Source organism: Lampetra planeri, chromosome 27 (genome assembly GCF_965212315.1).
Source record: "Lampetra planeri chromosome 27, kcLamPlan1.2.h2, whole genome shotgun sequence".
Lineage (NCBI taxonomy): Eukaryota > Metazoa > Chordata > Hyperoartia > Petromyzontiformes > Petromyzontidae > Lampetra > Lampetra planeri.
This window is the reverse complement of record NC_136133.1, coordinates 1484350-1509841: the sequence shown is the minus strand read 5'-3', so window position 1 is coordinate 1509841 and position 25492 is coordinate 1484350. Positions and strand designations below refer to the sequence as shown.

Below are 25492 nucleotides of genomic sequence, written 5' to 3'. Positions count from 1 at the left end.
TTTGCAAAGCGCACCAGGTACTCATTTAAAGCTAAAGTCAACCTCGAGGAGGCACAGGAGAAGGTTCCGATACCACTTTGCCACTCGTGTCAGCCGTGGTCAGGAATCGAACCAAGGTGTCCAGGATCGTAGTGCAGTCACACACAGGGCTCGAAAGACACACACGGACTGAGATCTCAGAAAGACATGACAAAGACCCCCCCCCCCCCCGTAAAGCCTTACCAGGCTGTTGGCAAGTGCCGTTAGCCAGCACCCTATCAAGGCCGGCATGGCATGCGAGTGGGTGAGTGGCCAGCACCATGCACGGCCGCCTTTGTCTCCCCAGTGTTGATGTTCACACACCGCACCTGGCAGGCATTCAAGGCCGAGTCGACCTAGGGGAGGCCAGCCCAAGACCGGCTCAAACATTCGCCACCGTTGCCGGCCGCGACCGACATTCGAACTCGGGTTCACCGCTTTCACAGCGCGGCGCGCTAACTGCTCCGCCACCGCTCCTTCACGGAATCACCGGCCCCCCCCCCCACCCCCCCCCTCCCCCCCCACCCCCCCCACCCACCGCTGGCGCTACCCGGCCCCGAGGCGCACGGCGCCCATGAAGGTGGCGCGCGGGTGAGAGGTGATGTGCGTGCGCGGGTAGAGCGCCGTCAGCGCCAGCCGGTCGCCGGCGCGCAGGGCTCGCACGCACGCCGCGTGGCACGTGCCGAACCCCCCTCCGCCCCCCCCAGAGCCCCCCCCCGAGCCCCCCAGGCCGACGCCGGCGCTGAGCGAACACTGCAGGAATTCCTCGCGACCGTTCAGCACCAACACGTGGCCCGTTACGTCAGAGAAGTTCCGGTAGAACACCTGGTGGGGGCGGGGGGGTGAGAGGGTGAGGGAGGAAAGGGGGGACAAGGGGGGGGGAGGTTGGGGGGGGCAAGGCTTTGCCGCTTGCTTTAATGTTTTAGCAACTCAAAAAAACTAAACTAGTTTTTTTTCGATTTAAAGCTTTCGTGACTGCAGGGATTCATCTTCTTGGTTCTTTTGGTAAAGTCACGTAGAAGGGAAATAATAAAATAATAAAAATAAAACATGATAACATAATTCTCACGACGTTTCGGCCACAGGTCTGTTGGAAAGACAGCGTCTGAAACCAGACGCTGTCTTTCCGACAGACCTGTTCTTCACCTGTGGACGGCTGCTTGCGTTGTGCCCGAAACGTGGTGAGAATTATTTTATTATGTTTTATTTTTATTATTTTATTATTTCCCTTCTACGTGACTTTACCGAAAGAACCAAGAAAATAAACGAGTTTTATTTTAGCAGGTAAGGCCCACTGAGCTATGTAGCTAATTTTCAGAAATCACTTGGCCACAAATGATAACTCAATGAAGTGGCTTATCACGTGGAAATGTACAGCAGCCAAATACTCTAAACGCACGTTGATTCTAAACGTGGAGGGAAAAACCGGGGGACCTGGAGAAAAATCCACGTGACCAAATATACAACAGGCGTCAGGGTCTGGATGGAACCCACGATCTCCTGTAAAACCAGACGAAGCATCAAGTTTCAACCGTGCCAATGCCATGCTGTAGTCCAGCCTAGGTGTACACAGATCCTCACGGTGGCTAAGAGATGTTAACTACCTCGCCTGGTATACAGGAGGTCGTGGTTTCGATCTCGACCCTGACGATGCCTGCTGTTGTTTAGGAGTTTGCGTGTCTCTCCATCCGTGGTTGCATGGATTTTTATCCGGGTGCTCTGGTTTTTCCACCCACATTTCGAATCAAACATGCGTTTAAGAGTATTTGGTTGCTGTAAATGTCCACACGATAAGCCACTTCGCTTCAGAAATAAGAGCTGTACAGCTCAGCGGCCCTTACCTAGTAAAATTAAAAAAAGTTTTTGTTCATAGTTTTAGCCCTGCGGGGTGTTCCCGAGTTGATGTGGAGATGCGAGTACCTGGCTGTAGATAAAGTAGAGGCCGGGCATGAGCACCTCCAGCTCGCCAGAGCGCAGGAGGCGAAACGCGCCGGGGGAGAGGAGGAGGCGCTCCCTGTCCCAGTCCGAGAGCACACCCCCTTTAAGATCTCACGCACACCACGGCACACACACTCACGTTAGCACCATACACACAGCGTGGCACACACACTCACCACGGTACACGCACACACCACGGTACACGCACACACCACGGTACACGCACACACCACGGTACACGCACACACCACGGTACACGCGCACACCACGGTACACGCGCACACCACGGTACACGCGCACACCACGGTACACGCGCACACCACGGTACACGCGCACACCACGGTACACGCGCACACCACGGTACACGCGCACACCACGGTACACGCGCACACCACGGTACACGCGCACACCACGGTACACGCGCACACCACGGTACACGCGCACACCACGGTACACACACACACCACGGTACACACACACACCACGGTACACACACACACCACGCTACACACACACACCACGCTGCACACACCACGGTACACACACACACCACGGTACACACACACACCACGGTACACACACACACCACGGTACACGCACACACCACGCTACACGCACACACCACGCTACACGCACACACCACGGTACACGCACACACCACGGTACACGCACACACCACGGTACACGCACACACCACGGTACACGCACACACCACGGTACACACACACACCACGGTACACGCACCACGGTACACACACACACCACGGTACACACACACACCACGGTACACGCACCACGGTACACACACACACCACGGTACACGCACCCACCACGGTACACGCACCACGGTACACACACACACCACGGTACACACACACACCACAGTACACACACCACGGTACACGCACCACGGTACACACACACAGACACACGCACACCCTTGTGTTCGGGTCCCACCTCGCTGACCGTGCGACGAGGTACACGCGTGCGGTCACCCCACCCGCTACTTACCCTTCTCCACGCTGACGATGGCATCAATGCCGGGCACATGGGCCACCTTGACCATGTCCTGAGAGAGAGGGGGGAGGGGGCCACAGTCACTCTCACCTCCTCAACCACCACCGCCACCACCACCACGTCACCTCCTCAACCACCACCACCACGTCACCTCCTCAATCACAACCACCACCCCCACAGAGATGACGGAACTGTAAACTAGGAACACGACAATCGTATTGTGGAACACCCGCAACGAGAACGTGCCATTGTGGGACTTCAGTCACCATAACAAAAAAGGCATTCTGGGAAAAAAAAACGAAAACCAGGACACGGAATTCGCGGCAAGAGAACCATAACGGGGAAACGTTTCCCATTCCTGATCGCGGTGGAAGATCCAACAACACAAGGGGGGGGTGGGGGGGGGTGTAAAAAACACGGCCGTGTACTCACATCACACGATCCGGGCGAGCCTGCGGACACACAAAGACAACACGAGCGTCAGGAGACACGACGCGGGAAGCAGCGGCACGTCGAGCGACGGCGGCGTCCGCCTACGGTCGACGACACAGCGCCGAGGCGGTGCAACACCTCGCAACGCCTTGCAATACGTTGCAACACCTTGCAATACGTTGCAATACGTTGCAATACCTCGCAACACCTCGCTACACCTAGCTGATCCCGTCGAGGAGCATAAAACATCATCCTCACTGCCGCAGCTTCTGGCTAACCATCGAACAAAGACGGTCAACTGCGTCGCGTGATGTCAGATGCGCGTCTGCGGCCGTCTGGAATGCACTTCCTTTCGATATTAGGAAGCCATTGGAGCCAAGCACTTAAATCTAGATTAAAAACCCAGTTCTTTAGAACTGCTATTGTAGTTTAGTTTGTTGTCCTTCCCCCGCACCTCCGATTAACACGGTTGGCTACGTACGGTGCGAAAGAAGTTCAACAAACACGCACACAGTGCATACGAGGCAGTGGAGCGACTGGGTCAGCGACCGTCACCACCAGTCCCTGCGCTCTCGTTGGCCTTCTCTGGGCAACGCGAGATCCCTCCACGGAATAACGCGCCGCCCGGACGCTCCGGGGTCCCATCGGATTTGGGAGGTCAAGCAGAGGTCAAGCAGAGGTCAAGCCCGCAGAGAGCTGGGGGTTTGGTGCTCGTCCCGGGCTTGCCGCGGGGGATGCACGGTCGGCAACACTCGACTGGCCAGAAGTGGTGACGTTTTGGTAAATTCACCCCGAAGTGGTGACGTTTTGGTAAATTCACCCCGGCACGACCCGCATGACCCGCACGTCTTGAGACTCCACTGTGTAAATCCCCATTGTACTAACCTGCACAGAAACCCAGACTCACACAAATACCAGACTTAGAGTAATCAATAGACCGACGCAGAGACCCATAGACTCGTACGGAGAATGAAAGATCGAGACCCACAGACTCGTACAGAGATCCATCGACTCACACAGGGAGACCCATATAATATTAACATGTCTGTTGACCGCCTCCACAAATGTAGCACGCCCACTGTTTCTGTGCGGCGTGTTGAGATGTGGCCGGGTTCCGATGCAGCTGTACACACGATGCGGTGTGCATGCAGCGCATCGATGCTGAACTTCTTTTGCACCGTACGCAGCCAACAGTGCTAACTCGCCACTGACCTGCCCCGACTGGGCGTCTGTGTACAAAACAAAAAGAGCTTCACAGCTCATCAGATTCCTCCAGACGAAATAAAAGATTCAGACTCTGAGACGCCGCGTAACCGCACACTGCAGCTTCTCCATCGCTGCTCGTGGCTCACGGCACGTGGTGGGGCGGGGCGAGGGGACGCAGATTGGGGCCCTGGAATGGAACCGGTCCATCCCTTGGGCCGGCACAGCCCAGAGGGAAGCGGTCAAAAAACGCAGCAGCAGCAACTGCAGCAGCAGCAGCAGCAACTGCAGCAGCAGCAGCAACTGCAGCAGCAACTGCAGCAGCAGAAGCAACTGCAGCAGCAGCAGCAACTGCAGCAGTAGCAACTGCAGCAGTAGCAGCAACTGCAGCAGCAACTGCAGCAGCAGCAACTGCAGCAGCAGCAACTGCAGCAGCAGCAACTGCAGCAGCAACTGCAGCAGCAGAAGCAACTGCAGCAGCAACTGCAGCAGCAGAAGCAACTGCAGCAGCAGCAACTGCAGCAGTAGCAACTGCAGCAGTAGCAGCAACTGCAGCAGCAGCAACTGCAGCAGCAGCAACTGCAGCAGCAGCGGCGGTTGCCTCACCTGCTGGGCCGGGAGGTCCTGGGATTCCGTCTTTCCCGTCCCTTCCCGGGGGTCCGGGGGGCCCTGGAAGGGAAGACAAAGGAGACGCACCCCCAGTCACTCTCTCGAAGACGCACCCCCAGAGACAAACCCCCAGAGACACACGCAAAAAGACAAAGACCCCCCCCCCCCCCGTATAGCCTTGACCGACTGTTGGGGCAAGTGTTGTTAGCGTGCACACACTCACACACACGCTTTCACACAGACACACATACGATCGCAGACACACACACGTAAATCAACACACACTCACATTACAAAGATATATGCACCACAGACGCACACTCTCCACACAGTCGCCAACATCCACTGAATCAGCATTCTTTAGGGAAAAAAAAAATGTAGAACACGCGAAAACACGTGAAACTAAAAGAAAGTCGTGTAAAACACAACCACACAATTTCGAATTAAAGTTTTCGTGCCTGCAGGGATACAAACTCCTCACGGACCAGGGGGAGAATTGGCATCCGAGTCGGGAATCGAATCGAGGCACTTTTTACTGTGAGGCACGAGCGTGACCACTGAATTTGGCAAAAGTATCGCTCTGGAAATCACAAATATCGACGTGACCGTCATGGGAGGACATTTACAGTCATATTCAGCGCAGGTGGGGAGGTGCTTCCCTCGACTGTGTGTGGGTACCATGGTGGCAAGACGTTAACTACCGCACCTGGTACACAGGACGATGCGAGTTCGACCACGACCCCGACACCTGCTGTGTATAGTTGGAGTTGTCAAGTTCTCCCCGTGGTCGCGCGGATTTATCTCCGAGTCCTCCGGATTTTCCCTCCACATTTAGAGTCTTTGGCTGCTGTACATTTCCACGTGATAAGCCACTTCTCGTTGAGCTATCATTTGTGATATAGCCAGGTGGCTTCTGAAAAAACAGCTATATGGCTCAGTGGGTCTTACCAGGTAAAATAAGCATAGTAGTCGTATGTATGTTGAACTTCTTTCGCACCGTACGTAGCCAACCGTGCTAATCGGAGGTGTGGTCAACTGGAGAGGTCACTTGAAGAAGGGACCTCAGCGGTAGCTCTGCAGTGACCGCTTCTGCGGGGGGGGGGGGGGGTCGCCATTTGCTCTGCGAAGGGTTTCCAAATGTATTCTTCATGGCGACGTGACAACCATCGCAAAAGTCACCGGTTTGGCCGCAGTGCGACAACCGTCAGCTCTGGGCGATGCCGACAGCACAACTGGTAAGAAACTGGAAGAAATGCAAGCAATGCGTAGACAGACAGAAAGAGAGAGCAGGAGAGAAAATCCATGGGCCCTGAAAATGCAGAATTGTGGGAGTAATTGAGAAGCCGTTGTGTTTGTAATTGAACTGGCGAGCGTGTGCAAAGCCCGACGCGAAACTTGGCGTCTCGTCAAGAGTCGAGGGTTAATTTTAGCCGTTATGCAAAGAGAGGAGCTCACTAAATTAACAGGCGCTAATGCACACTTAGTGGGGAATGTGTGAAATCCTACCCGCGCGTGCGAGTGTGCTCACACTCGCACGCGCAGTGTACGCACGCACAGTGTACGCACGCACAGTGTACACACGCGACACACTCCCATGCACATTCACACGCGCACAATGTGCACGTTGCACACAGTGTGCACACACGTAGACACTCATGACGCACACGACACTTGCAGCATAAACTCACACACACACCATGCACACATGCACCATGCACACACATGCACCATGCACACACACACACTCGCTAAGACCACTCACACACACAGACACAAAGTTACACTACATGCAAAGATACACCACACATAGACAGACCACACACACACCACTCGCACACAAGACACACAAAACACACATTTCACTCACACACGCCGCACATGAGCACGTACATGACCAATTCACCCCTAATGCCCTCATCACATCTCTAACAAGCCGAGCAGGCTGCAGCCTGGTTCGTGCTCGGGTGGGAGGCTGCCAGGCAATGCCAGGCGTTGTACGCTTGGGCTGTGTGAGACGAACAGGAAACGATGGCGGCGCAGCAATGGGTTTCTGTGCGGACGCGTTGAGCGTGCGACTCCCTCGTATGCCTGGCGGGCCGTCTCTGGGTTCTCCGGTTTCCTCCCACGTGGATCCAAACTCCCATTCATGGAATCAGTCAAACATCCCAAAAGAATCTCAAGGCTTAAGTGGAGGCTTTCCAAGGCAAATAGATGGAATGATTATTATTACTACTGCTCCATACAAACACACAACATAGGGATGGACACACACACACATTACAAATCACGCACGAAAACACACACAAACAACATGTAAACCAAGACACAGGTGATCGATCCCCTTGAGACTACGTGAAGCGTTGAAGGCTCGCTTCTGATAAAAGGCCACAGAACAGACCCAGGTGTTACGGCTTGACTTGGATGTCTGCCGAACGCACCACCTGTGCTGCCCACTGTGCCAAGCGGCTGCGTTTTGGCCGCCCGGCGTTCCGCTCGTTTGTCGCGAGCGTAGCACCACCGCCCTCCATTGCCACGGGAGGGCGACGGTCTCCCATATTCCTTCTTCCACTGGCTCCATCCGAGCCGAGCCGGCACGGGGTCCTCGTGGTGCGGGTCGTTTCACCCACTGGCTATTTGCCGTGCTGAGCCGGAAACCGAAACCGCGATACGCTGGCGTCGCAAGACATTCGAATCTGGCTCCGGGACAAGCAGGGCGAGTGCAGCGTGCGTGACGCGAGTCGGTGACACCGCGAGGACTGAGGCGTCACCTCGTCGTCACCTACATGCGTCTCAGTCACACGTCGCGTGCGACTTCAGTGGCACGGCTCGGCATCTGAAGCGGAAAAAAACAACTTGGTGCCTTCTTAGCTCGGCTGTTGAGTGGTATATAGGTGCAACTGGCCAGAGGCATACACAAAGACAAATTGACACATACCACAAACAAACACGAATATAAATATCCCCCATATAGCCTTAACAGACTGCAGGGGCAAGTGCTGTTAGTGAATAACACCTACGAAGGTGATCACGGTTACACAAGATGGGTGGCCAGACCGCCTTTGTCTCCCCAGTGGCGATGTTTACACATCCCACCAGGTACTCATTTGAGGCTGAGTCGACCTAGGGGAGGCCCAGGACCAGTTCAGACAATCGTCACAGTTGTTGGCCATGAGCGGGTATGGAACTCGGGTCGCTGGGTTCGTAGCGCAGCGCGCAAACCGCTACACTACAGCGGTTAGCGCGCTGCACGCACACGCACACATGCACACACACGCACCCACACACACACGCACCCACACACACACGCACCCACACACACACGCACCCACACACACACGCACCCACCTTTCTTTCTCCTATCGCGAGGCCTCTCCCTCCGTCGGCCCGGTGCCTCCCTCCTCTCCCGCATGCCCACCGCCGCCGCCTCCTCCTCCCACAGAGGTTGCTGTCGCATGCACAAAGGTCAGACGTAAAAGGGCGCCATTGCTACGAAGGCACAACTGCCCGACCAGTTCCACACGGGGCAAGGGTTGCGTAACTTTATGACAGGGCAGAGGTGCCACGTTTATAGCTGCGGGTCAGACGTGCCGAGATGTAGGGCCCGCTCACAGGCGTGAGCGCAACAGATCTTAATCCGTGCATTGTTATGTGCCCGACACAAAGACTTTATATCGTTGGTCATGATCAATCCACTGCTGAATGAGGGCCTCAAAGCCACCGCCACATGTCACGTTCTTGCAATGTGATCATCCATCCTGCATCTGTAATAGGAACTGATTTAATCACTCCATCTCCCAGGAAGTCGTGCTCCTGGGTGTGTTCCCGTGATGGACTTGGCCCAACAGGGAAATGTGGAATTCCCGCCATTGGCTCAAGGTCAGCAATGATAATGAGCACCATGCCAAAGCTAGCAGACTTTTTTCGTGTATACTTGCCCAGGAAGACCCTCGCTCAGTCTCAAGGTGATTTTTCAGGAGGGTTTCTGCTGCATTGGGGTGTTTGTACAATTCCATTGACAAGTCTTTTGCATTTTAACACTAAACTGCTATGGTGACAACTCCTCAATGTGTGTGTGTGTATATTTATGTATAGAATTCCCTCGTTATTCATGAGGGATACGTTCCGGAGACGCTCATGAAAAGTAAATTTCGTGGATGATATTGGCCTACGAATATTGTATGCGCAATGTCTGCAGATGCTTATAAAGGTTCAAGAAGTTCTCTCTTACTTTCTCGTCTGTTTATCTCATCACTTTCTCACATCACATGCTCTCTCGTCACTTTCTTTCCTCTCTCCCGATGCAGTTGTATAGAGTCACAGATGTGATTCGCGATAGCCAAAATCGCAGATAGCAAGTTCGTGAACAACGAGGAAATACTGTACTGTGTATATACTCTCAACCGTTTCTCAAATGTCGTCTCCATTGTTCTTCTATCAGCGCCATAAAATGAAGAGCAATGCGCCACTGTCAGAGCGGACTGCAGAGGCAGACCGCGGCGATTAAAGCATTGAACCAACATTGGCACTCCATTGGAACTGATAGGCCAATGATAGGCCAACGTTGGGCCAACGTTGTTTATTGAGGAGATCCCCCAATTGTGAAGTGGTGGCACTCACGTCTCACATCAAAAAGTCGCTGGCTTCGATTACCGACTGCGCTGCCTTTCTGTGTGGGGTTCGCATGTTCCCTCTCCCCCTGTTCTGCATGGGTTTTCTCCAGATTCTCCGGCTTTATCCCATAGCGGACTGATATTCGCCAAACATCCCGATGCTGAACACGAACCGCAAATGACTCAAATGGCATTACACAGCAACAATATCTCGATATGAAACTTCGCTAAAACAGCCACCAGACACCGCCTTCCGAGGTATACAAGCGTAAGATTAATATTCCAGCTCTTCAGTTTGAAATCAATCTGATTTGACTGTCGCGCAACAAACATCTCTATTGCAGGGCGTCTATTAACATGCTGCACCCTAGTGGGGATAAGAGGTCGGTTGAAAGAATCTCGGATGTAGTTCTGTGATGTCTTCTTCCGTGGGCCGCTCTGGGGTGATGCACTTCTCTGCGAGGGTTCCGTATGGATTCTTAATCTAATGACCGACGCCGATTGCACAATTGGGAAATACATTTGGAAAAGTCACGAGCAAAGCACTGCAGATATTCGTCAGCGATCCTGGCTCTGAGCGAGAATCGAATTCGGGTCATCCGGGTTTACAGCGCAGTGCGCTAACAACTGCGCCACGACTCCCCACGTGTTCACACACACACATATAGAACACGAGACAAAGACCCCCCCACCCACCCCCGTATAGCCTTAGCAGACTGTTGGCTTAAAGTGTTGTTATCGAGCACATATGAAGGCTGGACACAGCACGCGAGGGGGTGGGTGACCAGCACCACCCCCGTTCGCCTTAGTCCTACTAGTTGCGACGTTTTACACATCGCACCAGGTACTCAATTAAGGCCGAGTCGACCTAGTCGAGGCCCAGGACTGGTTCTGATCATTCGTCACCGGTGTTGGCCGTTGAGCGGGGGACGAACTTAGGTTGCCGGGTTTGCAGCGTAGCGCGCTAACCGCTGCGCCACCGCTCCCAAACACGTGCCCACAAACGTAAACACGCACGTGCACGTTCTGCTCATGTCGACTCAAAGGTCAACAAACACAACAGCAGCAGCAAAGATCCCCGGAATAGCCTTCACAGACTTTCATGAACGCACACACACACACGAACGCGCGTACACGCACACACGTGCCAACCACACACACACCACTACACCCCACCTGCACCCAGCCTCCTCCTCCTCGCTCCGCCACAGCCACGCAGCGCCTCTCCAGCGCCTCCAGGCGGAGCCTCACGTCCACGTACGCGACCACGAGCAGCAGCAGCAGCAACAGCAGCAGAAGTAGCGGCAGCCCCGGGAGTCCCGCGCCGAACCCTCTCCTCCGTCCCTCGTCGCCGGGGCTCGGCGCACCTTCCGCGCCGCGGATTCTAGGCGAGCTTCGTGGTCCCGACTCGGGCCTACCCACGGCGAGGCGGTCCGCGGGGTCTACAGCCATTGGGAACGCGCGGACGGGCTAATGCATCGCAGAGGAGGGCGGGTTTGATTGGGGCTTTCTCGCCTTCGCCCGCGCTTGACTGGCGAATGTTGAAAGTTTATTGTCCAAAGTTTTCGCGAAACACTCCGGGAGCCGCTTTCGGGCTCCGCTCTCCGCGCTCTTGGTGCGAGGGGGCGGGGCTAAGGCACAGGCTACGCCCCCTAAGACTTAGACTCCGCCCCCTACGGCTTAGACTCCGCCCCCTAATGCTTAGACTCCGCCCCCCAATACTTAGACCACGCCCCCTGGCGTGCCCCCGCCCACCCAGGCGATAACGGAAAACCCAACCAGTTATTCGAATAATGGCTTAACATTTCGCGACGTTTCAGGCAATGGCCCTTCTTTGTAGCACATTGATAAGAGAGACCAGAGAGATAGAATGATGCACGTAATTATTGATGATAATTATGATTGGTTATTTATATGACTTTTTATTATGTGTGAAATCAACAAACATGTTTTTGATGTTTTTGGGAGGATTACGGTAATATTGCACTCGTGATTGTGGGCATCGTTCATTGATTATTGCAAATGTTAAGATAACGATTGGTGACTTACTGATAATCTTCGCCGTTACCAAGATTAGAATCGCAGTGATTTCGAGCTCAAATGAGAAGTGAGGCGGTTCTCACCTCCTGTTTACAGCCCTGAGCCAGTGGTAGATTCCACGTTCCTATGGCGGGGGCAAGTATTATCATAGAACTGCTGTTGAATTTCAATAAAGTGGTATTTGTTTTATCGATCCCGGAAATATGATGGGTTGAGCCATCCTGGTCGGATATACAAATATATATTGGTGATGGCTAATTGCAGATTACAATTATTGATTCATCGATAACGGATTATGATTGACAATTCTTCATTGTGATTATAACTGGTTGTTGATTATTATAAAGATGCGTACTTTATTATGATCATGGCGACGTGTTGATAATGATGAGTTACCCCCGTGTATTCCACTTAGACGCATACGATATTGAGACAAAGATCATCCGTGTAGCCTACACTGGTGGGACAAGTTCTGTTAGTGAACACTAACAATATGGTGGTGAAAATAGCCCCACGACCGGCCGCCTTTGTCTCCCCAGTTCTGATGTTTACACACCACAGCAAATACCGTACTCAGTTTGAGGCTGAGTTGACCTCGGGGAGGTCCAGGACCGTTTCGATATTGAACCGTGAGTGGGAATCGAGCTCGGGTCGCCGGGTTCGTAGTGCAGCGCGCTAACCACTGCGCCACCACTCTCCGCATACACAAAAGAGAAACACACTGGCGACACACGGAGGTGTGTGTGTGTGTGCGCGTGCGTCCGGGGTTTCTGGAACCGCAGTGTGCCGGGAGGCCGCGCGAGCCGCACCGCGTGTCCCGCGCGAGGCCTTCACGACGGCAGCTGTCGCCATCCACAGCGCGAGAACCCGAGCTGCGACGGGGAACAGAGCCCCCAGCTCCTGGGACATCCACCTCTCTGCAGCCCCATCCCTCCTCCCCCGCTTCATCCTTCAACACCACCCGACTCCTCCCTCCTCACCCATCAACCCTCCTCCATCCTCTCCCACAGCCTCAACCCTCTACCTCATTCTCTCCTCTACAGCCTCATCCTTTAACCCTCCTCCATCTTCTCCAGCATCAACCTCCTCCCCTACCTCCTCTCGAACCCCTCTCATCACCCCTCCTCATCCTCATCCCTGCTCCTCCTAAGCCTCCTCTTCCATCCTCCTCGACCTTCCCTCCTCCCTTCACTGCAGCTCCCCGCCCCTCCTCCTCCTCATTTATCACCGCCGTGGCTGCACCTGTTAGCGATGCTCCGAGTTGATTTCCAGCGTCGGGACACGAGCCGGAGTTCCCATGGAGGCGGAGAGCCGCTCTGATGAATCGGCCAAAGTCACGATCTAGCCACTGATGGATGGATGCTATCCACGCCATGGGCCATCTCTCACGGTCCTACGATTCAACATTCACCGAGCACATGCACGACATGAATGCATCGTGCCGCCTCCGCAGGTGACGTTCTCTTAGCACATACTAAAAATAAATTGTATGTTTTATGAAGGGTCATTGCCCAAAACGTCGCCTATTGTACTTATGATACATCTCCTTTACCAGTGGCAAAACATTGTAGTAGGTTTTAACCCTTTAAACTGGTACTAAGAAAAGCTGTCTCGGGTGTGGACCAATCAACTTCAAGGACAGTGCATATCATTATCATCATCAGAGTTGTTCCTTTTTGTTTGCATTGTGACTGCTTATGTTGTGGTTATTGCAAACATGATGCCTTGTATAAAGGTATCAGTTTTTGTACCAGTTTAAAGGGTAAAAACCTACTACTCTAAGTCGCCTATTGTATTTTTGTTTTATTTTAAAGCTGCACCACTGCCAACAGCAGCAGCATCGCCAAATAATTTCTTTAACTTTTCAAGGGTCGTGACATTGGCTGACAGGAGCGCGTTCGCCGCTTGTTCCAGAAGTCCGCGGATCGCATCCAGCGGCTGCCCTGGTTATCACTGCGGTGTGCCATCACCGCAATGATACTACGCGCCGCCTGCTTCACAGTCAACGTGAAACATCCCCTGCCGTCATTTGCAAGAAGAGGACCTTGTGTGCCGGCGTCAGGGTCAAACTTTGCCCAATTCGAAAATTACCCGCAAATTATTAAATGACAACACAGTACATAATCATCGTCCCCTACTGACAAGACTAATGCTGAGGTCACGTTTGCGAATGACTCATGCTAGTCTAGATTTGAAGCTTTCGTGACTGCAAGGAATCCATACTCTTTGGTTATTTTTTTCGGTAAAGTCACGTAGGTGAAAAAATAAACGAAAACTAAATTAAATCACGACGTTTCGGGCGCAACACAAACGTCCTTCTTCAGGTGGGGACAACGCTACGTTGATTTTTTCACCTACGTGACTTTACCGAAAAAAAGTATCATGCTAGTCTCTTGCGCTCTCACTTGATGCATCTAAATATTGACTTAAAACCGTGGTTCACAATGGCCAGCAGCAGCAGCAGCATCATCACCGGCACTGTGACAGCAAAAACGTTTCTCGCAGATCCACCCACGAAACCCCACCCCTCGCCCCCTTCTACCCCCCCGCCCCTCTCCCCTGAAGGCCACAGCCGACTCAATAACATCTCCACCCAGACAGGTGCCGACGATATCAATGCCCTCACCATGGGACCCAATCGCGTGCACTAGCCAAATTCATCTGACCACCTGAATGAACCATTCCCTTACTGCGAGGAGTAAACTCGCGAGCGGCAATAACGCACTGGAGCCGAACACTCCAGCATACTCGAAGACGATTTGGTCGATGGATGCACGCGGAGTTCGTAAACTACTGGAGCTCTGCACGTTTAAATGTAGATTGAAAACAATTGTTTTATTTTTTTAGAACTGCCTTTTGTGTTTAGTTGTCCTTCCCCCGAAACTCCGATGAACACGGTTGGCTACGTACGGTGTGAAAGAAGTTCAACATACAAGACTGCGAATACATTGTTTATATTAAAAAAATGTTTTCCCCCTTGTTCTGCATGGGTTTTCTCTGGGTTCCACAGTTTTCTCCCAGATCTAAAGGAAATGCAATGTAACCGGTACTGTATTGAATCTTGATTTGAAGCTTTCGTGACTGCAGAATCCATATTCTGGTTCTTTCGGTAAAGTCACGTAGGTAGAAAATAAATCACGACGTTTCGGGCGCAACACAAGCACCTGATGACGTACGCTTGTGTTGCGCCCGAAACGTCGTGATTTATTTTATACCGACGTGACTTTACCGAAAGAACCAAAGAGTATGGTACTGTATTGGCCAAACATCCCAATGATGATGATGATGGGGTCGTTCGCGTACTGAATTTTTAAGTTAACAAACATGTGGAAGTGCATGTGGAAGAGTGGTGTGCACATGTAATTGCACGTGACAGTGTGATTGTGTTTGTGCGATTAGTGCAGGGATTAGCACACTGCAATGCCAACCGGGCGAGCGAGTTCAAATCCCGTTCACGGCCGACACCAGTGGCGATTATCTCAAACGGTCCTGGGCTTCCCCTAGGTCGACTCGGCCTCAAATCAGTATCTGGTGCAGTGTGTAATCCTTGCCAGTAGGGAGACAAAGGCGGCCGGCCGACTTGCCAGTCACCACACCACCTTGTGTGCCATGTCGGCCTTCGTAGGTGCTACTCGCTAACAGCACTTGCCACAACAGCCCGTTAAAGGCTTTTCGGGGGATCTGCCTTTTGTCTTTAGGACTGTGTGCAAGCGCGTGGCCGCGTGTGCGCATGCGTCTGTGCGAATTTACGCGTTTGTGTGCCCGCGCGCGTGCCCATGCGTGTGCCCGTGTGTGCTCGTGTGCCCGTGCGTGTGCCCGTGCGTGTGCCCGTGCGGGTGACCGCGCGTGTGCCCGTGTGCACGCTCGTGTGCTCTCTGCACGCATGGCAACTGTGGGAGCGGTTGCCACAAACACAGGTGCGGAGCTAAACTTAGCAGGCCGTGCCTCGAGTCCGGGGGATCGGGTCTCGGCGAGTGGTGCGCGTCCTCCACCCCCCCCCCAGCGCAGAAGCGGGCTGCCCCCCCCTCCAGCGCAGGAGCGGGCAGCCCCCCAATCGCCAGCCAGGGGAGTGTGTGTCCCTTTGTCCGTCCTGTCAATCCACGTGCCTCTTCCCCTCTGTTCCTCTGGCCGTCTTGTCCTCTCGTCGGTGTGCTCGGCCGTCCCCCGTCGCTTCGCGCGTCTTTCTCATCCGTCAATTGTAACCTCCCACCACATCTACCCATCCTATTTGTGCGTCTGTCCATCTATTAGCCTTATCCAACTCTTCGTCTGTCTGTCCATCCAGCAATCCATTCGTCTGCCAGCTTGCGCACACAGGCAAGGTCGTCTTTCTCACAACATTAGTTGTACTTAACACGCTCAACAAATCCGAATTGTATTTGTACAGTTTGCCACGGTTATCAATGAAACTTGCCGCATCATCACAACGAAAACCACACCAGGGTTGCCTGTTCCGAACAAACAAGCCACTAGTCAGGAACAAGGGGAGCGGAACACATTCATATTGACAGAGGAACTGCTTGGGCCTCGAGTTCAGAACCTCCCCCCCCCTCCCACCCGTAAAGAGGAACAGAACAAAGTTCCGAGTGTGGAAAAAAGTGGCATCTGCAGTCCACTCTCGATCACCCAGGGGACATGGGGGGAGGAAAAGCGGGTAAGGTACGGATACAAGAAAAACCATGCGCACGCATGGGTTCTGTACCGCTTTGCAAAGCGTGGAAATATTTAGTTTAACACGTCGGCTTTCGCGACCAATATCCATAAGAGGGTTTTTTTGGGGTAGATCGCGTAAATGTATAAATGTGTCGTTAAAACCCGCCACCACCCGACACAGCCAACTAGTAAGGGGTTGTCACGTAAACAGAACGTGGCCAATTCGTTATTAGTACAGCACTAACCGGTGTGTTGGAGAGCCAAGCCACAACATTTACAATCTGAGTACGACGTTTCACCAGTAATTACAACCAGCTTCATCAGGCGACGCCTGAATTGGCACGTTCTGTTTACGTGACAACCCCTTACTAGTTGGCTGTCGGGTGGTGGCGAGTTTTAACGACACATATATTTACGTAATCTAACCCAAAAAAAACCTCTATTATGGAAATCTTTAATTAGCGGAAACGCCACGTTCCAAGCCGACATCACGCGTCACGACATCATCAGCAGGGGAGGTTGGGGGGTGGAGCCGAGCTGGGAGTGGGCGTGGCATGGCTGTGCAAGTCGCGTTCCGATTGGCCGGCGGCTCCTGGGTGGTAGGAGCTTCCTCACTGGACGTCGTCATCGTCAAAGAGATCATCGAAATCTGGCGACAGAAAGAGAAACAATCGGAGCGGGTGGAGCGTGCGGGGAGGCGCACTGCGCTCACCAACTCGGCGACAGTGGAGCTATGGACAGTGGTGAGCGATATCCGAAGCAGTCCGGGGCTCCCCCCCCCCCATTTCACCACCTGGCACCGACTGGTCTGAAGTGCGGTCAAATAGCTCCCCTGACCGACACAGCGTGGGAGACAGGCACCTCATTCAGCAGTGGATTGACAAGTGGGCCGCACATGTTCAGAGATACGAGGCTCTAGCGTCGCATATGCACGAGCCACAGAGCGTGCGGTGAGTGAGAAGAGTGCGCAGTGAATGTTGTGTGTGGCAAGTGTTTGGAGTGGTATGCGGGGAGTGTGTGGCAAGTGTGTGGTGAGCAGCAAGTGTGGATGAGAAGAGTGCAGTGTGAGTGTCGTGTTTGGTGAGTTTTGTGTTGAGTGTGTGGTGAGTTTTGTGTTGAGTGTGTGGTGAGTTTTGTGTTGAGTGTGTGGTGAGTGTGTGGTTTGTGAGGAGTGTGTGCTGTGAGTGTGTGGGGTTGTGAAGAGCGTGGGGAGTGTGTGGTGGTAGGCGGGTGCGGCGAGTGGTGAGGGTGCAGATAATAATACGACTGTAAGGGGCCATCCATTTAGTACATACGCATGGAGGGGGGAGGGGGGGTTAACCCAAATGCGTACGCTTGCATATGGGGGGTCTACTGAAAATGTACGCATAGGAAACGAGGGGGGGTGAAGCCTTGATAATAATTTATTTTGGCCTTCAAATGAGCCACAGTTCAGTGTCTCCAGCTGTCAGACAACAAGTCCTGCCGGGAGACGTGGGACTGTGGGAGAGGTGTCACTTGTATGCCACCGTGCCCCTGACTGCAGCTATCACGCAGCTCAGCAAAATAAGTGACCAAGGTACACAACTTAATTCTTTAATGCAGCCGGCGGTGGACTATCTGTTTGCTTAAACACGTTAATATTATTAATCCTTGATCGTTTCTGCGTGGATTAAATATCGGCCGTTCTATCGGATTTGGGCAGGAGGGGGGGGGTAAAAAGTCCGTGTGCGTACAGGGAGGAGGGGAGGGGTCAAGTTTCGACAGATTTTTGCGTACGTACTAAATGAATTGCCCCTAATTTCAACTTATAACACGCCACCAACTCTCGCTGCCTCCACAGTGCTGGATCAGAGGCCACGTGCAGCAACATCCACCACCGCCCGGTTGAAGAGGGCACTGACCATTGTAGAAGTCGTTGTGAACCGCCTTCTCATTGGCTGCCAGGTCCATGAGCAGCCCACTGCTGCCTCCTGCCTTCTCTCACACACAGAGACACACGGAGATTTGTACCGGACAAAGATCCCCCGTACAGCCTTAACAGACTGTGGAGACGAGTGCTGTTAGCGAGCACCTATGAAGGCCGGCATGGCACACGAGGGGGTGGGTGGCCAGCACCACGCCTGGCCGCCTTTGTCTTCCTAGTGGCGATGTTTACACACAGCATCAGATGCTGAGTCCACCTAGGGGAGGCCCAGGACCAGTTCAGACAATCGTCACTGGTGTTGACCTTGAGCAGGAATCGAGCCCGGGGCGTCGGGTTTGTGGAGCAGCACGCTAACCACTACACTACCGCTCCCCACCCAGATACACACACACAGACACACACATAGACACACACATAGACACACACATAGACACATAGACACACACAGAAACTCATACAGATACAACTGCCGATCGCCACTAAGTGGCGGCGACGTCAGGACAGCACGTTTGCCAAGCTAGGTGCACTTTGAGGGTACAAGAAATGTCGAAGACCCCCTGGTAGGTCACGGAACAGACCCAGGTGCCATGGGTTGACCGACTGAGATGGCTGGCATATGCACCACCTGTGCCCCCTACTGTGCCAACTTGCCGCGTTTTAGCCGCACGGCGCTCCGCTCGTTATTGCGAGCGTCGCTCCTCTGCCTGTTGTTGTTTGAGGGCGACTGCCTTCGACTGCCCAGCAGCGTCCTTCACGAGCCTCTTCCACAGAGGCCGATCTTGACACCGCTGGTACAGGTCATCGACAAGTCCACTCAGATCTTTTTTTGTACCGCATCACTCCATCTCTTCTCTAGCAAGTTCCACGCCACGTTTAGCCCCCTCGATCCGGTCAAACAGGTGCTCGGGACATGTGGTGGCTGTGGATATGGGCTACATGACCTAGCCAACGCAAATATGAAATAATGAAAATAACTTGCGGTTGCTCGGATATAGATATACAGATATTGACACATGTAGCTACTACACATGCAGCTACTACACATGCAGCTACTACACATGCAGCTACTACACATGCAGCTACTACACGTGCAGCTACAACACGTGTAGCTACTACACGTGCAGCTACTACACGTGCAGCTACTACACGTGCAGCTACTACACATGCAGCTACAACACATGCAGCTACAACACATGCAGCTACTACACATGCAGCTACTACACATGCAGCTACAACACATACAGCTACTACACATGCAGCTACTACACATGCAGCTACTACACATGCAGCTACAACACATGTAGCTACTACAACACATGCAGCTACAACACATGCAGCTACTACACATGCAGCTACTACACATGCAGCTACAACACATGCAGCTACTACACATGCAGCTACTACACATGCAGCTACAACACATGCAGCTACTACACATGCAGCTACAACACATGCAGCTACAACACATGCAGCTACTACACATGCAGCTACTACACATGCAGCTACAACACATGCAGCTACTACACATGCAGCTACTACACATGCAGCTACTACACATGCAGCTACTACACATGTAGCTACTACACATGTAGCTACTACACATGCAGCTACTACACATGCAGCTACAACACATGCAGCTACAACACATGCAGCTACTACACATGCAGCTACTACACATGCAGCTACTACACATGCAGCTACTACACATGCAGCTACTACACATGCAGCTACTACACATGCAGCTACAACACATGCAGCTACAACACATGTAGCTACTACACATGCAGCTACTACACATGCAGCTACTACACATGCAGCTACAACACATGTAGCTACTACACATGTAGCTACTACACATGCAGCTACTACACATGCAGCTACTACACATGCAGCTACTACACATGCAGCTACTACACATGCAGCTACAACACATGCAGCTACTACACATGCAGCTACTACACATGCAGCTACAACACATGCAGCTACAACACATGCAGCTACTACACATGCAGCTACAACACATGTAGCTACTACAACACATGCAGCTACAACACATGCAGCTACTACACATGCAGCTACTACACATGCAGCTACTACAACACATGCAGCTACAACACATGCAGCTACTACACATGCAGCTACTACACATGCAGCTACTACACATGCAGCTACTACACATGTAGCTACGGGCCCCGCACTTTCAAGGGCCCCGCGTTAAACGCTTTCCAGCTATCAATTCCGGTTCAGTGATACTGCACTTGCTCTATTACTCTAGGACTATACCGCCTTCAACTTGAACGAACGACCGGGTGTTTAAGGTGAGCAATTTGCCGTATTATCTGGCTGTATAGCAAATGAAAACATACAATTACTTTACCAAGCAAGTTAAACATTTGTGTTTTAATATTTGCGTGTTTTTTATTTATTCAGGGCCCCTTTATGCTACAGGCCCCGCACTATCCGAGTCTGTCACCGACGTCACGGACACAGGGCGCGAATGGCGAACTGCGTGCGAGCCGCGCACACAAAGCTCAACAACAACATTAACAACAACAACATTAACAACAACGACGACGGCGGCGGCGATGCCGTAGCCCCATCGAGCAGTGGAGAGAGCCCGGCTCCGGCGGGGCCTCGTCACCTCGTCCAGGTCCACGTAGGGCCCCGCGCCCTCCGGGAACATCTCGTCCACCACCACGGACGGCTTCATCGCGGACGCGCCGAGCGACGGGGGCGACGGCAACAACGATGGTGAGTAGCACGACGATAACGATGATGTTGTTGATGTTGTTGTTTTTGTTGTTGTTGATGTTGTTGTTTAATCGCTGCAATCCTCACTCGGGGGCCTGGCGAGAGAGGACCGTGTTGGTGACGATGGAATCGATTACGTTGTGCGATTCGACTCTATGCGCGTCAATTCCTCACGCTGTGTTCGATTCCCGCGGTGTGCTGGGCGTGGGGAGGGGGTTAAATCGATAAGGGGGAGCTGTGGGGAGCTGTGGGGAGCGGTGGCGCAGTGGTTAGCACCGCACTGAAGAAAGGCGACTGCGATTCGGGATCAATCCATTCGTATTGTATGAGACCGAGAGACGATTCGATTAATAATATATACCCAAGTTGTCCGAATCGATTCTACAAACGCATAGATGATGTCGATGTACCTGCGGAGGACATGACGTCATCACGTGAGCCGTGAACAGGGCGCTCATCATCCACTCACTGCGCCACTGCTCCAACAACAACAACAGAGTGGTGGTGACGTCACCACGGCGCAACGTGCCAGGCCAGGTGCACCAAGGCACGCGGACAGACAACACACAGACACGCGGGATGACGTCGTCCAGCAAACGTTCCCAGCACTAGACGGTGGAAAATGACGTCATCTTGCGTGTTGTGACGTCATCGGACATCTCGTCCTTCTTGCGTGACGTCACGCTCCAGGCCAATGACGAAGAAAGGAGTCGGGCTCAAGAGAAAACCGGACGAAGCAAAGAGAACAATAAATTAAAGTTGATGTCACATCACCGCGTCGCATTTGACTCGACTTATTGATTATAACCAACGCGATCTGAACACGGTGCCCTGCTTGGTGAGGTTAAGTGGTGAATTATGCCGAGCTCCTGCATGAGCGGCTCGTTGGTCTAGGGGTATGATTCTCGCTTTGGGTGCGAGAGGTCCCGGGTTCAAATCCCGGACGAGCCCAGATTTTTATTTTATTTTTTTTAATCACCGATTGATAAGTAAATAAAACATGTTCGGGCAACCTGCCAAAAGTCGCCGGTTGGCATTGACGTTTCCGATGTGGCTATTGAAACAACAAGCACGTGCTTTTGCTGTTTTGCCGTCACCTCCCCCTTCAGTCCACTCAGTGATGGGTAAAGCCACAATGTGTCCGTCCCATTGGCAGGTCCGCGTGTGGTGGGGTAAAGTGTGGGGACTCGAGGCGCGATATTAACTACCTCGCCTGGTATGGAGGAGGTCGTCGTGGGGTTCGATCCCGACCCTGACGCCTGCTGCTGTGTATTTGGAATGTGCACGTTCTCTCTCTCTCCGTGATGTCGTGGATTTTTCTCCCTCCGGTTTCTCCCTCCACATTTAGACACAACACGCGTTGAGAGAATTTTATCTGCGCTACATTTCCACGTGATGATGAGCCTTTTGTGAAAAACAGCTCCGTGCGCCTTACCTTGAAAAATAACATTAAAATCTTCTTGGTTCTTTCGGTAAAGTCACGTAGAAGAGAAATAATAAAATAATTAAAATAAAACATAATAAAATCTCACGACGTTTCGGCCACAACGCAAGCAGCCGTCCTCAGGTGAAGAACAAGTCTGTCGAAACGTCGTGAGAATTATTTTATTATGTTTTATTTTTATTATTTTATTATTTCCATTCTACGTGACTTTACCGAAAGAACCAAGAAGATGAATCCCTGCAGTCACGAAAGCTTTACATCGAAATTTAAATGATTTGCTTTGTCACTTCGCTTTGCGAGTCACTGGCGCGCAGTGACCACGTGGCGGCACGCGAGAGCCCCCCCCACCACCCCCACCGCGCCCCCTGCCACCATCAACTACGACTGCACGTCTCCAAGCAGCAACACACAAATCTAACCATTTGAATGCAGTGCTCAATGTTGTAAATGTCGTTTAGGTTACACACACAATAATACAAAAATAACCACAGCAACGTGTGGAGAGAACACTGCGGGTGGAACACGGTTGAAGTTGTTCGCTAAGATAAAATAAAAAATCTGGGCTCGTCCGGGATTTGAACCCGGGACCTCTCGCACCCTAAGCGAGAATCATACCCCTAGACCAACGAGCCGCTCATACCAACGCACCGCCACGCAGCCACTTAACAGGGCGCCCAATCTCGACAACTGAAATATTGTTTTTCATTTCGGTTTTAGTTTTCATATGTTTGGTATAGCCCTGTGAGCCATTCGGCTGTTGAATCGGGTGCGACCGCAACAAACAAAAATCATGAACAAGAAAACATCTTAAAGTGACTATGTGACGATATGCAAACAGAAAATCCAAGAAAAGACAGCAAAATATACACCCCCCACATACACTTTGCTTTTGTGACCAGCACACAAAGGCAATGCATGTTCATAATCCACTCCAATAATTACACTGTGTAACAAAATGTATTTTTGTTCCTAGGGTAGTAAGTGTTTTTTTCTCATTGCTTATGCTTACAAAGTATATAAATTGGCTGTTATTGCCCCCACAAACTTTGCTTTTGTGATCAGAACAGTGACATTTTGAAATGCACCTATTTACACGCTTTTATTTAACTCACTTTGTCTGTTGTTTTTGTCGTATCCTCAAATCTTGGAGCTCAATTTTAACCCACTTCCCAATGTGGTATCGACTGCAAACTTGGTTAACTTACGTCATACTGATGACAATACTATATTCTATCATAAAAAATAAAAATAAACATTTCAAAACATTATTTTGTGTATGTGATGTTTCGGCTTGGGTCTAATTGTCCACGTTCAACGGACGTTGGCTGTAATTGGCCACGGCCCCATACGTTATGGCAAGCTTCGGGGCCACTTCCTGGAGTCGTGGAGTTCTGTCATTACTAGTACGGTACATTTCATAAAAGCGTGTTTTTAAAGCAGTTTCTTTTTTAATATTACTTTTTCAGAAGCGACCTGGCAATCACAAATGATACAACTCAACGAAGTGGCTCAGCATGTGGACATGTAAAGCGGCCAAACGCTGTACTTACTGTACTCTAAAAGCACGTTTCTAAAACAATTGCTCAACACATTCTTCAATTGCACTGAGTGGCCTTAAAATGTTAAGGAACCGTCCATAAATGACGTCACGCGATTTTGGACGATTTTGACCCCCCCCCACCCCTTCGTCACACGACGTCACAAAGTCAGACCCCCCCCTCAAATATGACGTCACAAAGCTCTGCCCCTCCCCCCCAAAAATAAAACATGCTTCAAATCGCTTTAAACTATTGTCATTGTAGTGCGTGTTTAATGTGGCGCTGCACTCTGATGTTGTCGGAGAAAACATTTATTAAAACATATTTAATTAAGTAGAAAAACCACCTCTGCAGTACTAAACTCTACTGACCTGGTATCAACAATCAAGGGGATTGCCCTGTCCCCAGACGACCTGCTTGTCAGTTTTGATGTGGTTTCCTTGTTCACCAAGGTGCCTGTGCCTGACACCATCGCAATCATTGAAGACTTGGTTCATCAAGGACTGAATGCTGGGGTACCCCCCCTGGTGAGACACTGCTTAACCAATACATACTTCACCTGGAATGGAACCTTCTACAAGCAAATTGAGGGCACCCCAATGGGCTCCCCCTTATCTCCGGTTGTAGCCAACATCTTCATGGAGAAATTTGAGACGGACGCCATCCAGACTGCCACTCTACGCCCGACCTTATGGAAGAGGTACGTAGACGACACTTTTGTCATCTGGCCACATGGCCGGCCTGCTCTAGACCAATTTCTCGACCATATCAATTCCATACACCCAGCCATCAGATTCACCATGGAAGTCGAAAATGATGGCAAGCTACCCTTTTTGGATGTCCTAATCAAAAGGAGACCTGATGGTTCAATGAGCCACTCTGTCTACAGGAAAGCCACCCACACGGATGCTTATCTAAAACCGGATTCCCACCACCATCCATCCCAGAAGAATTCCCTCATCAAGACTCTATATCATAGAGCTCAATGCATCTCCGACCATGAACACATTTCCAGTGAACTCAAACACGTACGCCAAGCTCTTAAGGCTAATGGTTACTCCGACTACACAATCCGCAAAGCCATCACTCCAACCACCAAGAAGGATCCTGTTGAGGAGCCTTTCAAGACCATCACCTTACCCTACATTGCTGGGGTCACAAAAAAGATCTCCAAAATCCTGATTAAACACAAGATCCAGGTCCGATTCAACACAGTACATAAAATCCGTGATCTGGTACCGTCTGTAAAAGATGTGGTTCCAGACATACAGTACCCTGGTGTCTACAAACTAAGTTGCCTCTGTGGTAGCAGTTACATTGGGGAAACCAAACG

General features: G+C 51.8%; 2 protein-coding genes and 2 non-coding genes across 4 annotated transcripts; 1 reads left to right on the top strand and 3 right to left on the bottom strand.

Annotated features, from left to right (window-relative positions):
• Nucleotides 1-564: 564 nt before the first annotated feature.
• Nucleotides 565-11493, bottom strand: LOC144727891 (uncharacterized). Its single transcript, XM_078607030.1, has 7 exons — nt 11004-11493; nt 8563-8662; nt 5215-5277; nt 3406-3425; nt 2968-3025; nt 1939-2066; nt 565-843 (listed from the first exon to the last, which is right to left on the bottom strand). The coding sequence occupies exons 1-7, from the start codon at nt 11277-11279 to the stop codon at nt 565-567; spliced, it is 924 nt and encodes a 307-aa protein (XP_078463156.1). The 5' UTR covers nt 11280-11493.
• Nucleotides 11494-16228: 4735 nt separating this feature from the next.
• On the bottom strand, nt 16229-21326 carry COPS9 (COP9 signalosome subunit 9). Its single transcript, XM_078607130.1, has 3 exons — nt 21068-21326; nt 18404-18476; nt 16229-17169 (listed from the first exon to the last, which is right to left on the bottom strand). Exons 1-3 carry the CDS (start codon nt 21134-21136, stop codon nt 17132-17134), a joined length of 180 nt encoding a protein of 59 aa, XP_078463256.1. The 5' UTR covers nt 21137-21326; the 3' UTR covers nt 16229-17131.
• A 730-nt stretch (nt 21327-22056) lies between these two features.
• TRNAP-UGG (transfer RNA proline (anticodon UGG)) lies at nt 22057-22128 on the top strand. The gene has a single exon. It is a non-coding gene; the product is annotated as a tRNA-Pro (tRNA).
• A 1053-nt stretch (nt 22129-23181) lies between these two features.
• TRNAP-AGG (transfer RNA proline (anticodon AGG)) lies at nt 23182-23253 on the bottom strand. Its single transcript has one exon. It is a non-coding gene; the product is annotated as a tRNA-Pro (tRNA).
• Nucleotides 23254-25492: the final 2239 nt, after the last annotated feature.